General features: G+C 36.3%; 1 protein-coding gene across 1 annotated transcript in view; it reads right to left on the bottom strand.

Annotated features, from left to right (window-relative positions):
- The window catches only part of nampt2 (nicotinamide phosphoribosyltransferase 2), a 65,293-nt gene that overhangs the window by 46,978 nt on the left and 3,578 nt on the right, over positions 1 to 14,737 (bottom strand). Inside the window, exons 3-4 of the mRNA XM_073825790.1 lie at positions 11,974 to 12,077; positions 11,700 to 11,828 (exon numbers count right to left, since the gene is read on the bottom strand). Of these exons, the coding sequence (XP_073681891.1) occupies positions 11,700 to 11,828; positions 11,974 to 12,077 (233 nt within the window). The remainder of the gene's footprint in view (positions 1 to 11,699; positions 11,829 to 11,973; positions 12,078 to 14,737) is intronic.

Raw genomic sequence — 14,737 nt, 5'->3', positions numbered from 1 at the left:
TGATGATGATAAGAACATGATTCATGATGATAACAAAATGTTATTATTGCTTGCTTTACGTCCACCACTTCTGCTTAAATGTCATTGTTACCTATCTGTACAATTTTTGTGTGGATATTGCTTTGCTGGTGACTCCTCCTGTTACAAGGCATCACTCTTAAGTGCTACATAACTAAGAATCAATAAGGAAAACGGTGCCCAGTTGGCACATGCATTCACAGTAACTCTCTGCTAGTTTGGATTTTAAGTTTACAGAATTGAAAGGGTTAGACTTTAAAATCAACACACAGACACATACACACAAAATATAAAATGTTGCCATCCAGTTTCATTTGTTAAAATTAACTATATTAGTTAACATGACCAATAAATAAATAGCATTTATTAATGTTAATTAATATTAAGCTAAAAGAAGTATTCATATAAAGTTTATGTACTGTGTATTAACATGAACATGAACACAGTTCATGTGGGTGTACAGCAATACACAATAAAGTGCTCTATAAACGCTTCATTCTTTCAAAATATCTTTAAAAATCAAGTTGAGTATTTTAACGGGATGATACATATATATATATATATATATATATATATATATATTAGGGCTGGGACACGATTAATCGCGATTATCGTGTCCCAGCCCTAATATATATATATAACTGATCTTAAAATTATGGTTTTCAGATGTTTTGAAGAGATAACAGTAACGTTTGTTTTGTTGTCAAAGTTTGTCTTAATTTTTTATTATTGTTATTTTATATTCAATAAATAACACTATGTAAATATTGTCTATCAATGAAGATAAATTGATCATGCTAAAAAGTTGTATTTTTTAAATTCTTTTGCTATGTGACTGAATAGGACAAGTTCATGGTACAGTTAAGTAAAAAATAAATAAAAAACAACAACTGCAAAATACGAACAATGAAAGACTTAGTGACCCTTTATATTTTCTCAAAATATCAGACTCTCAAAGATCAGACATATTTATGTAATTAAAATACATATGTGCATTTTTTGTTCAAAGATGGTCTGTAGAATGGCTCTCTACTCTGTCACCCTCTCTGCCTCTCACCCCTCCCCCCTGCAATAATGAGCTTCTCTGTGCCTGACTGAACGCACACACATACTGTAGAGACATTCACCAGAGTGACAGCAGGTTTCTGAGTTATTTTTTTAATTTTCTTTAATTCATTGAAGCTTGTATAAAATTTATATTTCCAGCACTTGCTCAGAATGATTAGATCTCTGTGTGAAAAAAGTTTTAAAGAGTTTGGATGCTGCACTTTAAAGATATAAAAAATTAGGGTTATGTTTTTTACTACATCTTTAAAAAATCACCACGTCAACACCGTTCGAGATATCCAAAATCCGCTCGCAATTTAACATCTTCAGAATCTTCTCTTCGTGTTAAAAAAGTTTGGTGTGAACAGCTGGTTGTTCTTAGGAGTAGTGTGAATTTGTTTACTACCTGATTTTTCAAAAAATCCACCTTCAAATCAAAATAGCCGGCTTTCCGTTGGTCTTAGCTAATGAGTTTGATTTAGAAAGTTGTCCAGATTGATGAGAACAATATAAGTACAGAGTTTGGTGACTGTAGGAAAAACTAACCCCCCAACTTTTGTCAAAAGATGGCGCTATAGAGTGCCTGCTCCACGCCCATTTATGACCTTTTGCCAGTGTCTAACTATCATTAATATTGATGTGTGTGTTGAGTTTCATGAAATTCTAAGCATGTTATCTGCCTCGAAAAGACAGGAATGTAATTTTAAAGTTTGACACGTTGCCATGGCAACAGCATTTGATTTATCATCGACCCCTTTACATATTCTTATTGGCCGTGTTTTGACATGATTTTGATGAAGTTTAAAGAAAATCGATTAAAATTAAGAGGCTGATTTCAAAGCATTTTGAAAATGACACGTTTCCTGCTGCCAGTTGGTGGCGCTATAACTTTGACTCATAATAGTCACATTTATGGAATCGGCATCATACAAGGAACAAACTGGTGAAGTTTCATCAGAATCAGGCAATGTGTGCAACAGTTATTAGACACTTCCTGTTTCTCATTTCTCGCCATAACTTTGTCGCCTTGCCACGGCCAAACCGTTCGAGATATCAAAAATCTCCTCGCAATTTAGCGTCCCCAATGTCTTGAGATCATGCTGACCGAGTTTGGTGACAATCCCATGGAATTCCTGGGAGGAGTACGTTAAATTCCAGAGCATGCGCTTTTTAAACAGCCCTAAATATCTCACTTCCTGTTGCGTGGAGCCCATGACATAGAGTACAAAAGATGTTCAGCTCGATGAGTTCTATATGTGTACCGAGTTTTATATCAATACGTGCAAGTATGTGTGCGCAGTACATCAAGTTTTCAAACTGTGTTCCAGGGGGCGCTGTAGAGGCCCTGAACCACGCCCGGGTCCCAGCCTCTGTGGCGTCCGGACGACGGCAGATTCCAACGTGTGTGCAAATTTTCAAGAGTTTTTGAGTATGTTAAGGCACCCAAAAGTGCCCCAACGGTTGAAAAAAAATAAAAAAAAAAAAAAAAAAAAAAACAAATAAGAATCCTTAGAAGAACAATAGGGCCTTCGCCCTTTTGGGCTCGGGCCCTAATAATAATTAAAGCTGCGAGCAGCGATGAACGGGCCCTCGCACCTGGGCTCACCGCCGACCGGTGGCTTCAGGAAATCAGCAAACGGTGGGCAGTATGCTTTTAAAACAGTAAATATAGAAAAAATATGTCATAAGTCATTTAAATGTGCCAAACTTGCCGCTGCCAGATGGTGGCGCTATGCCTATAACTGATTATTGGCATGTAGATGTGTTCAGGCCAGCACTATTATCAAACATATGAAGTTTGGTGCAGATTGACCTTGGTATGTTTGAGTTAGTGAAAGATATGATATATCCTGCTGCCAACAGGTGGCGCTATGATAATATCTGAATATTGGTCTTTAGGTGTCTTCAGGCCAGGACTCTTACCAAACCTGTGAATTTTGTGGCAGATCAGACATTTTATGGCTAAGTTATAACAACTCAATGAAAACTCAAGATCTTCACAATTTAACATCTCTAAGGCCTCAAGATCAGACTAACCAAATATAATGTTGATTTAATTAAATGCAATCAATGCAAGGACTTCAGATAATGCCAACTGTGAACCAATATGCAAAATTTTCCCTATACTCTGATGATGATAATAAGAACATGATTCATGATGATAACAAAATGTTATTATTGCTTGCTTTACGTCCATCACTTCTGCTTAAATGTCATTGTTACCTATCTGTACAAGTTTTGTGTGGATATTGCTTTGCAGGTGACTCCTGTTATAAGACATCACTCTTAAGCGCTACATAACTAAGAATCAATAAGGAAGACGGTGCCCAGTTGGCACATGCATTCACAGTAACCCTCTGCTTGGATTTTAAGTTTACAGAATTGAAAGGGTTAGACTTTAAAATCAACACACAGACACATACACACAAAATATAAAATGTTGCCATCCAGTTTCATTTGTTAAAATTAACTATATTAGTTAACATGACCAATAAATAAATAGCATTTATTAATGTTAATTAATATTAAGCTAAAAGAAGTATTCATATAAAGTTTAAAATTATGGTTTTCAGATGTTTTGAAGAGATAACAGTAACGTTTGTTTTGTTGTCAAAGTTTGTCTTAATTTTTTATTATTATTATTTTATATTCAATAAATAACACTATGTAAATATTGTCTATCAATGAAGATAAATTGATCATGCTAAAAAGTTGTATTTTTTTTAATCTTTTGCTATGTGACTGAATAGGACAAATTCATGGTACAGTTAAGTAAAAAATAAATAAAAAACAACAACTGCAAAATACGAACAATGAAAGACTTAGTGACCCTTTATATTTTCTCAAAATATCAGACTCTCAAAGATCAGACATATTTATGTAATTACAATACATATGTGCATTTTTTGTTCAAAGATGGTCTGTAGGATGGCTCTCTACTCTGTCACCCTCTCTGCCTCTCACCCCTCCCCCCTGCAATAATGAGCTTCTCTGTGCCTGACTGAACGCACACACATACTGTAGAGACATTCACCAGAGTGACAGCAGGTTTCTGAGTTATTTTTTTAATTTTCTTTAATTCATTGAAGCTTGTATAAAATTTATATTTCCAGCACTTGCTCAGAATGATTAGATCTCTGTGTGAAAAAAGTTTTAAAGAGTTTGGATGCTGCACTTTAAAGATATAAAAAATTAGGGTTATGTTTTTTACTACATCTTTAAAAAATCACCACGTCAACACCGTTCGAGATATCCAAAATCTGCTCGCAATTTAACATCTTCAGAATCTTCTCTTCATGTTAAAAAAGTTTGGTGTGAACAGCTGGTTGTTCTTAGGAGTAGTGTGAATTTGTTTACTACCTGATTTTTCAAAAAATCCACCTTCAAATCAAAATATCCGGCTTTCTGTTGGTCTTAGCTAATGAGTTTGATTTAGAAAGTTGTCCAGATTGATGAGAACAACATAAGTACAGAGTTTGGTGACTGTAGGAAAAACTAACCCCCCAACTTTTGTCAAAAGATGGCGCTATAGAGTGCCTGCTCCACGCCCATTTATGACCTTTTGCCAGTGTCTAACTATCATTAATATTGATGTGTGTGTTGAGTTTCATGAAATTCTAAGCATGTTATCTGCCTCGAAAAGACAGGAATGTAATTTTAAAGTTTGACACGTTGCCATGGCAACAGCATTTGATTTATCATCGACCCCTTTACATATTCTCATCGGCCGTGTTTTGACATGATTTTGATGAAGTTTAAAGAAAATCGATTAAAATTAAGAGGCTGATTTCAAAGCATTTTGAAAATGACACGTTTCCTGCTGCCAGTTGGTGGCGCTAAAACTTTGACTCATAATAGTCACATTTATGGAATCGGCATCATACAAGGAACAAACTGGTGAAGTTTCATCAGAATCAGGCAATGTGTGCAACAGTTATTAGACACTTCCTGTTTCTCATTTCTCGCCATAACTTTGTCGCCTTGCCACGGCCAAACCGTTCGAGATATCAAAAATCCCCTCGCAATTTAGCGTCCCCAATGTCTTGAGATCATGCTGACCGAGTTTGGTGACAATCCCATGGAATTCCTGGGAGGAGTACGTTAAATTCCAGAGCATGCACTTTTTAAACAGCCCTAAATATCTCACTTCCTGTTGCGTGGAGCCCATGACATAGAGTACAAAAGTTGTTCAGCTCGATGAGTTCTATATGTGTACCGAGTTTCATATCAATACGCGCAAGTATGTGTGCGCAGTACATCAAGTTTTCAAACTGTGTTCCAGGGGGCGCTGTAGAGGCCCTGAACCACGCCCGGGTCCCAGCCTCTGTGGCGTCCGGACGACGGCAGATTCCGACGTGTGTGCAAATTTTCAAGAGTTTTTGAGTATGTTAAGGCCCCCAAAAGTGCCCCAACGGTTGAAAAAAAATAAAAAAAAAAACAAAAAAAATTAAAGCTGCAAGCAGCGATGAACGGGCCCTCGCACACAGGCTCACCGCCGACCGGTGGCTTTAGGAACACAGCAAATGGTGGGTAGTATGCTTTTAATACAGTAAAAATAGGAGAAATATGTCAAAGTCACTTAAATGTGCCAAATTTCCTGCTGCCAGATGGTGGCGATATGCCTATAACTGATTATTGGCATGTAGATGTGTTCAGGCCACCACTTTCATCAAACATATGAAGTTTGGTGCAGATTGACCTTGGTATGCTTGAGTTAGTGAAATTTATGATATATCCTGCTGCCAACAGGTGGCGCTATTATAATATCTGAATATTGGCCTTTAGGTGTCTTCAGGCCAGGACTCTTACCAAACCTGTGAAGTTTGAGGCAGATCGGACATTTTATGGCTGAGTTATAACAACTTCTATGTCCATGGCGAAACATCAAACTTTGACACGCTGCCACAGACACGCCCTTTAACGAAAACTCAAGATCTTCGCAATTTAACATCTCTAAGGCCTATAGATCAGACTGACCAAATATAATGTTAATATCATTAAATATGTAGGAGGAGTTTGCTACAAGTCATTTCCTGTTGCCAACAGGTGGCGCTGTGATTATAATAGAATATTGGCCTTCAGATGTGTTCAGGCCAGGACTCTTTTCTAATATGTGAAGTTTGAGGCAAATCGGACATTTTATGGCTGAGTTATAACAAGTTTTATATCCATGGCGAGACCTCGAAATTTGTCAGGCCGCCACGGACACGCCCTTTACCGAAAACTCAAGATCTTCACAATTTAACATCGCTACGGCCTTTATATTAGACTGACCGATTTTGGTGTTGATCTGAATAAATCTCTAGAAGGAGTTGGTTGTAGAGTACAGCATGACACTTCCTGTTGCCTGCAGGTGGCGCTATGACTATAACTGAATATGGGCATGTAGATGTCTTCAGGTCAGGAGTGTTATCACACATGTGAAGTTTGGGACAGATAGGACATTGTATGCCTGAGTTATAGCAACTTCCTTTTTCATGGCGAAACATCGAAATTTGCGAGGCCGCCACGGACACGCCCTCTGATGAAAACTCAAGATCTTCACAATTTACAGTCACAAAGGGCTTTAGATTAGACTCAGCAAATTTGGCGTTGATCCGAATAAATCTCTAGGAGGAGTTCGTTCAAGTACGAGGACTGAACTTGGCAAAAATGACACAAAATTTGCTGAGAAAATTAATAATAACCGACTTCCTGTTGGGTTTCGGATTTTGTCCCAGGAGGCTTTTTTGTAGGTATTGGTGAGTTACATGTGTGTACCGATTTGCGTGCATGTACGTGAATCACAGCTGAAAGCGCACACCGCTGAACGTCTAAAGGTGGCGCTGTCGAGCCATTTTGCCACACCCACTTCTGAAACCCAAATCAGACTTAAATTTTCGCCAGGTTTGATGTGTGTGCAAAGTTTTGTGAGTTTTCGGGAATGTTTAGGTCCTCTAAAATGCGATTCATTTTGGAGAAGAAGAAGAATAATAATAATAATAATAATAATAAACGGAGCAGATTCAATAGGGTCCTCACACCATCGGTGCTCGGGCCCTAACAAATAAGAATCCTTAGAAGAACAATAGGGCCTTCGCCCTTTTGGGCTCGGGCCCTAATAATAATAATAATAAACGGAGCAGATTCAATAGGGTCCTCACACCATCGGTGCTCGGGCCCTAATTAAAGCTGCGAGCAGCGATGAACGGGCCCTCGCACCCGGGCTCACCGCCGACCGGTGGCTTCAGGAAATCATCAAACGGTGGGCAGTATGCTTTTATTACAGTAAATATAGAAAAAATATGTCATAAGTCATTTAAATGTGCCAAACTTGCCGCTGCCAGATTGTGGCGCTATGCCTGTAACTAATTATTGGCATGTAGATGTGTTCAGGCCAGCACTATTATCAAACATATGAAGTTTGGTGCAGATTGACCTTGGTATGTTTGAGTTAGTGAAAGATATGATATATCCTGCTGCCAACAAGTGGCGCTATGATAATATCTGAATATTAGTCTTTAGGTGTCTTCAGGCCAGGACTCTTACCAAACCTGTGAATTTTGTGGCAGATCAGACATTTTATGGCTAAGTTATAACAACTTCTATGTCTATGCAGAAACATCAAACTTTGTCAGGCCACCACGGACATGCCCTTTAATGAAAACTCAAGATTTTCACAATTTAACATCTCTAATGCCTCAAGATCAGACTGACCAAATATAATGTTGATTTAATTAAATGCAATCAATGCAAGGACTTCAGATAATGCCAACTGTGAACCAATATGCAAAATTTTTCCTATACTCTGATAATGATGATAAGAACATGATTCATGATGATAACAAAATGTTATTATTGCTTGCTTTACGTCCACCACTTCTGCTTAAATGTCATTGTTACCTATCTGTACAAGTTTTGTGTGGATATTGCTTTGCTGGTGACTCCTCCTGTTACAAGACATCACTCTTAAGCGCTACATAACTAAGAATCAATAAGGAAGACGGTGCCCAGTTGGCACATGCATTCACAGTAACCATCTGCTAGTTTGGATTTTAAGTTTACAGAATTGAAAGGGTTAGACTTTAAAATCAACACCCAGACACATACACAAAAAATATAAAATGTTGCCATTCAGTTTCATTTGTTAGCATTAACTATATTAGTTAACATGACCAATAAATAAATAGCATTTATTAATGTTAATTAATATTAAGCTAAAAAAAGTATTCATATAAAGTTTATGTACTGTGAATTAACATGAACATGAACACAGTTCATGGGGGTGTACAGCAATACACAATAAAGTGCTCTATAAACGCTTTCTTTCAAAATATCTTTAAAAATCAAGTTGAGTATTTTAACGGGGTGATATATATATATATATATATATATATATATATATATATATAACTGATCTTAAAATGATGGTTTTCAGATGTTTTGAAGAGATAACAGTAACATTTGTTTTGTTGTCAAAGTTTGTCTTAATGTTTTATTATTATTATTTTATATTCAATAAATAACACTATGTAAATATTGTCTATCAATGAAGATAAATTGATCATGCTAAAAAGTTGTATTTTTTAAAATCTTTTGCTATGTGACTGAATAGGACAAGTTCATGGTACATTTAAGTAAAAAATAAATAAAAAACAACAACTGCAAAATACGAACAATGAAAGACTTAGTGACCCTTTATATTTTCTCAAAATATCAGACTCTCAAAGATCAGACATATTTATGTAATTACACTACATACAGTAGTACTACATACGTGCATTTTTTGTTCAAAGATGGTCTGTAGGATGACTCTCTACTCTGTCACCCTCTCTGCCTCTCACCCCTCCCCCCTGCAATAATGAGCTTCTCTGTGCCTGACTGAACGCACACACATACTGTAGAGACATTCACCAGAGTGACAGCAGGTTTCTGAGTTATTTTTTTAATTTTCTTTAATTCATTGAAGCTTGTATAAAATTTATATTTCCAGCACTTGCTCAGAGTGATTAGATCTCTGTGTGAAAAAAGTTTTAAAGAGTTTGGATGCTGCACTTTAAAGATATAAAAAATTAGGGTTATGTTTTCTACTACATCTTTAAAAAATCACCACGTCAACACCGTTCGAGATATCCAAAATCCGCTCGCAATTTAACATCTTCAGAATATTCTCTTCATGTTAAAAAAGTTTGGTGTGAACAGCTGGTTGTTCTTAGAAGTAGTGTGCATTTGTTTACAGCCTGATTTTTCCAAAAATCCACATTCAAATCAAAATAGCCGGCTTCCTGTTGGTCTCAGCTAATGAGTTTGATTTAGAAAGTTGTCCAAATTGATGAGATTAATATATGTACAGAGTTTGGTGACTGTAGGAAAAACTAACCCCCCAACTTTTGTCAAAAGATGGCGCTATAGAGTGCCTGCTCCACGCCCATTTATGACCTTTTGCCAGTGTCTAACTATCATAAATATTGATGTGTGTGTTGAGTTTCATGAAATTCTAAGCATGTTAACTGCCTCGAAAAGACAGGAATCTAATTTTAAAGTTTGACATGTTGCCATGGCAACAGCATTCGATTTATCATCGACCCCTTTACATATTCTTATTGGCCGTGTTTTGACATGATTTTGATGAAGTTTAAAGAAAATCGATTAAAATTAAGAGGCTGATTTCAAAGCATTTTGAAAATGACACGTTTCCTGCTGCCAGTTGGTGGCGCTATAACTTTGACTCATAATAGTCACATTTATGGAATCGGCATCATACAAGGAACAAACTGGTGAAGTTTCATCAGAATCAGGCAATGTGTGCAACAGTTATTAGACACTTCCTGTTTCTCATTTCTCGCCATAACTTTGTCGCCTTGCCACGGCCAAACCGTTCGAGATATCAAAAATCTCCTCGCAATTTAGCGTCCCCAATGTCTTGAGATCATGCTGACCGAGTTTGGTGACAATCCCATGGAATTCCTGGGAGGAGTACGTTAAATTCCAGAGCATGCGCTTTTTAAACAGCCCTAATTATCTCACTTCCTGTTGCGTGGAGCCCATGACATAGAGTACAAAAGTTGTTCAGCTCGATGAGTTCTATATGTGTACCGAGTTTCATATCAATACGTGCAAGTATGTGTGCGCAGTACATCAAGTTTTCAAACTGTGTTCCAGGGGGCGCTGTAGAGGCCCTGAACCACGCCCGGGTCCCAGCCTCTGTGGCGTCCGGACGACGGCAGATTCCGACGTGTGTGCAAATTTTCAAGAGTTTTTGAGTATGTTAAGGCCCCCAAAAGTGCCCCAACGGTTGAAAAAAAATAAAAAAAATAAAAAAACAAAAAAAAACAAATAAGAATCCTTAGAAGAACAATAGGGCCTTCGCCCTTTTGGGCTCGGGCCCTAATAATAATAATCCTTAGAAAAACAATAGGGCCTTCGCCCATTCTGGGCTCGGGCCCTAATAAGAATCCTTAGAAGAACAATAGGGCCTTCGCCCTTTTGGGCTCGGGCCCTAATAAGAAACGGAGCAGATCCAATAGGGTCCTCACACCATCGGTGCTCGGGCCCTAATAAATGTTGTATACCACAGTGTTCCAGTGGCTCAAATAGTAAAACAAGTTTCTTTCATGACAATAGTAACAGCTGTTGGGTGAGTCTGCAGGGCTTCAAGCCAGGTCAGAATCTAAAGAACTCATCGACCCTAACATTCTGTCCAAACAACCCTCAATTATTTGGTCCAGGATCAGTAGCTTGCTGAAAATCAAAGCCTGCTGTCACCCTGAACAACAATACGGTAGAATCATCAAGTAGTAAAGTGCCACACCATCAGGTTTACGGATTTTGCTGACAGTCAGACATTCTTGAGGGCTTTGTGTTGCTGTTAAGATGATTTGTAACGGCAAAAAACTTTTGCAGCAGATAAGGCTTTTATTATGGTGTATTTAACTTAAACTTATTTTAATTTGTGTGGTGTCTCAAACAAACAAACAGAAAAATATATAATGACCACATGATCATAAAGGGATCTGTAACTAACATCCCTTTGAAAGCGCCCTTCATAGAGGGAATCAGTAACTTTTTGAGTAACATCCCCTTCTAGCAATGTCTTTCAAGGCTGATTAAATTCTGTTTGGACTTTGCTCTTAGATTAGAGTCTGAAAGAGTTTTGTTTGAAGGTTTTTGAAAGAAGTCTCTTTGATCAAAAACACAGTAGACAGTATTACTGTAAAACATGATTAACTTTTCTATTTAAATATATTTTAAACAAAACTGAACTGTCAGCATCATCACTCCACTTCAGTGTCACATAATCCTTCAGAAATCATTCTAATATGCTGATTTGGTATCAAAAAGTTGCTTAAAAATTTTGATATGTGTTTTCCTTTTATAGAATTCTTTAATGGATAAAGTTTAAAAGAACAGCATTTATTTGAAGTAATTTGCATCCTTGCTAAATTAAAGTATCAATTCTTTAAAAAAATAAATAAATAACCACTAACTTTTGAAACATTTATGTATTTGTGTTCTTCCTATAATTTTTTTAACATTCATTTGGACATTGACCAATGACTAAATTACTCTTAGACTTTTCCATTGGCATTATCTGCATTGGCTTTCTTTTAAAAACTGTTTCAAAAGAAATAAAGATGAAAGATGGCAAGTAATACCTCAATGTAATTTGTGAGCCAGTAGAAATCTGGATCTGTGTTCTCCACTGTGAAAAGAACGTTCCCTCTGGGAATGATCTTCCCCTCGGGAACTGCTTTGATACGGATTGGAAGGCGGCCATCGTATTTCTGACAACACAATTAGGAAAAGAAAGAAGGCAGGTGGTCGTTATCTCCCTGTGCATCCGGAACAAAGTAAGCAGACTTCAAAGTCACGTAATGGTGAAAATATCTAAAAAGTTACTTCGACTTTGATATGAACTTCTGTTTGTACCTCCAAAACTTTCCTCCATCCCTCTTCATCGAACACCGTCTGTTTAAAGTGCATCTGATAAAAAACTTTCGCCTCCTGAATCTTTTCCTCTGTGATAACTCGACCTGCAAGATATTTATATAAACGCATAAGCTCAGAGATGTTATGATTAGCCCACATTTGAAAACGTCCAATATGTGAACACTAAACTATTACATGGCACTTTCTCTGTAGTTACAAATTGCAAAGTTCATGGCAGCCTTGGCTTCTGTCCAAGAGAATGCAATGCGGTGCAATACCAGAATAACTGTCTTAAAATTCAATCAAATATTCATTGTATAAAAAGTGAGTACAAATAGTTTGGCTGGAAATAAGCTTTAAATCAGTCGGGACACAAACAAAAAACACTGCCGTTTGCACATTCTGTTCATGGTTGCAGTTTGAAACACAAAACACAAAACAAAGAATATTTTAAATGAAATGTGAAGTTTAGGGGGAATTGGCCTTATGTAACTAGGATGTTTTTGGCGACTTAATGTAGTCTGTTTTTACGTTCTCTAACAGGGCTGGCTGTGTTTGTGGCCACCTTTATAAAAAATTAAATAGGTAAAAGCATCAAAATGGCCAAAAATAGACTTCTGTTGCATATAAAATATGTGTTAAACCTCACAGGACAGAATTTTCTCACCCTCATGTCATCCCAAACCTGTATGACTTTCTTTCTTTCTTTCTTTTTTTTTTTTTTTTATGTCCACAGAATGAAAGTCTTTTGAGTCTAATGCTCTTTTGAAAGTAAAAACTACAGTTGAGGTCAAAAGTTTACATCCCCCTTTCAGAATCTGCAAAATGCAAATTATTTTACCAAAATAAGAGGGATCATACCAAAACGCATGTTATTATTTATTTAGCGCTGACCTGAGTAAGATATTTCACATGAAAGATGTTTCCTTATAGTCCACAAGAGAAAATAATAGTTGAATTAATATAAAATGACCAGGTTCAAAAGTTTACATCCCTTGATTTTTAATACTGTGTTCTTACATGAATAATCCACAGCTTTTTTTTTTGTTTGTTTAGTAACAGTTGAGTCCCTTGTTTTTCCTCAACAGTTCAAACTGCCTGCTGTTCTTCAGAAAAATCTTTCAGGTCCCACAAATTATATATATATGTGACCCTGGACCACAAAATCAGTCTTAAGTCGCTGGGGTATATTTATAGCAGTAGCCAAAAATACATTGCATGGGTCAAAATTATTGATTTTTCTTTTATGCCAAAAATCATTAGGAAATTAAGTAAAGATCATCTTCCTGAAGATTTTTTGTAAAATTCCTACTGTAAATATATCAAAATGTAATTTTTGATTAGTAATATGCATTGTTAAGAACCTAATTTGGACAATTTTAAAGGTGATTTTCTCAGTATTTTGATTTTTTTTTGCACCCTCAGATTCCTGGCTTTCAAATAGATGTATCTCGGCCAAATATTGTCCTATCCTAACACAACATGCATAAATATGATGTATACATCTCAGTTTTGTAAAATTTAACCTTATGACTGGTTTTGTGGTCCAGGGTCACATATATATAGGTTTTTCAGCATTTTTTTGGTATTTGAGCCCTTTCCAACAATGAAAATGTACGATTTTGAGATCGATTTTTCACACTGAGGGACAACTATTACAGAAGGTGGGGATGTGAAAACTTTTGAAACAGAATGGAGATGTGTGAATTTTCTTATTTTACCTAAATATCATATTTTTGTAATTTAGTACTGCCCTTCAGAGGCTACAGAAGATAGTCACATGTTTCCCACAAGACAAAAAAAAGTTACATTTACGCTGATCTTTAAATTCTAAAGGTTTTCACCCCCAGCTCTTAATGTTTTTTCCTTCTGGAGCATCAGTGACCTCCTGTAATAGTTTCATATGAGTCCCTCAGTTGTCCTCAGTGTGAAAAGATGGATCTTAAAATTATACAGTCATTCTTAGAAAGGGTTCAAATACATAAAATGCTGGAAAACCAAAGAATTTGTGGGACCTGAAGGGTTTTTCTAAAGAACAACAGGCAGTTCAACTGCTCAGGAACAAACCAGGGACTCATGAACAACTATCATTAAACAAAAAAACACAGCTGTGGATCATTCAGGTAACAACACAGTATTAAGAATCAAGTGTATGTAAACTTTTGAACAGGGTCATTTTTATAAATTCAACAATTATTTTCTATTATTTGTGAACTATATGTACATGTCTTTTATTGGTAAATGTCTTATTCAGGACAGTACTAAACAAACAATAACATTTATTTTCAATAATCCCTATTATTTTGGTAAAATAATTAACATTTTGCAGATTCTGAAAGAGGGATGTAAACTTTTGACCTCAATTGTATTTGTATGAACAGATAAAAAATTCTTCAACATATCTTTTAATATATATTTAGATAAAGAAAGTAAGCCATACAGTTTTGCAATGACATGAGAAAGAATGCATTACACACAAATTTCATTTAAGGGATAGTTTCAAAACGGTATGGGACTTTTTTTTTTTTTTTAATCTTACATTTTTAAACTCTTGCAGCTTGTTTTGACTGCATGACTGTCCTTTACAACTGTCCTTGAATGTGAGCTATTAATGTTTTCTGGACAAGTTTTTCATTACCCAATCAGGTGAGCGACATCACATGAAAAAAAAAAAATTTGTTCGTGCCAATGTGTGTACAAACTCAATAACAAACAGTACATCCATGTGAGCCAAGTGAAACTTCACAAAAGGGTTGTGATCCCT

The sequence above is a fragment of the Garra rufa genome, chromosome 20 (genome assembly GCF_049309525.1).
Source record: "Garra rufa chromosome 20, GarRuf1.0, whole genome shotgun sequence".
In the NCBI taxonomy this organism is placed as follows: Eukaryota; Metazoa; Chordata; class Actinopteri; order Cypriniformes; family Cyprinidae; genus Garra; species Garra rufa.
This window is presented reverse-complemented; position numbering and strand designations above follow the sequence as displayed.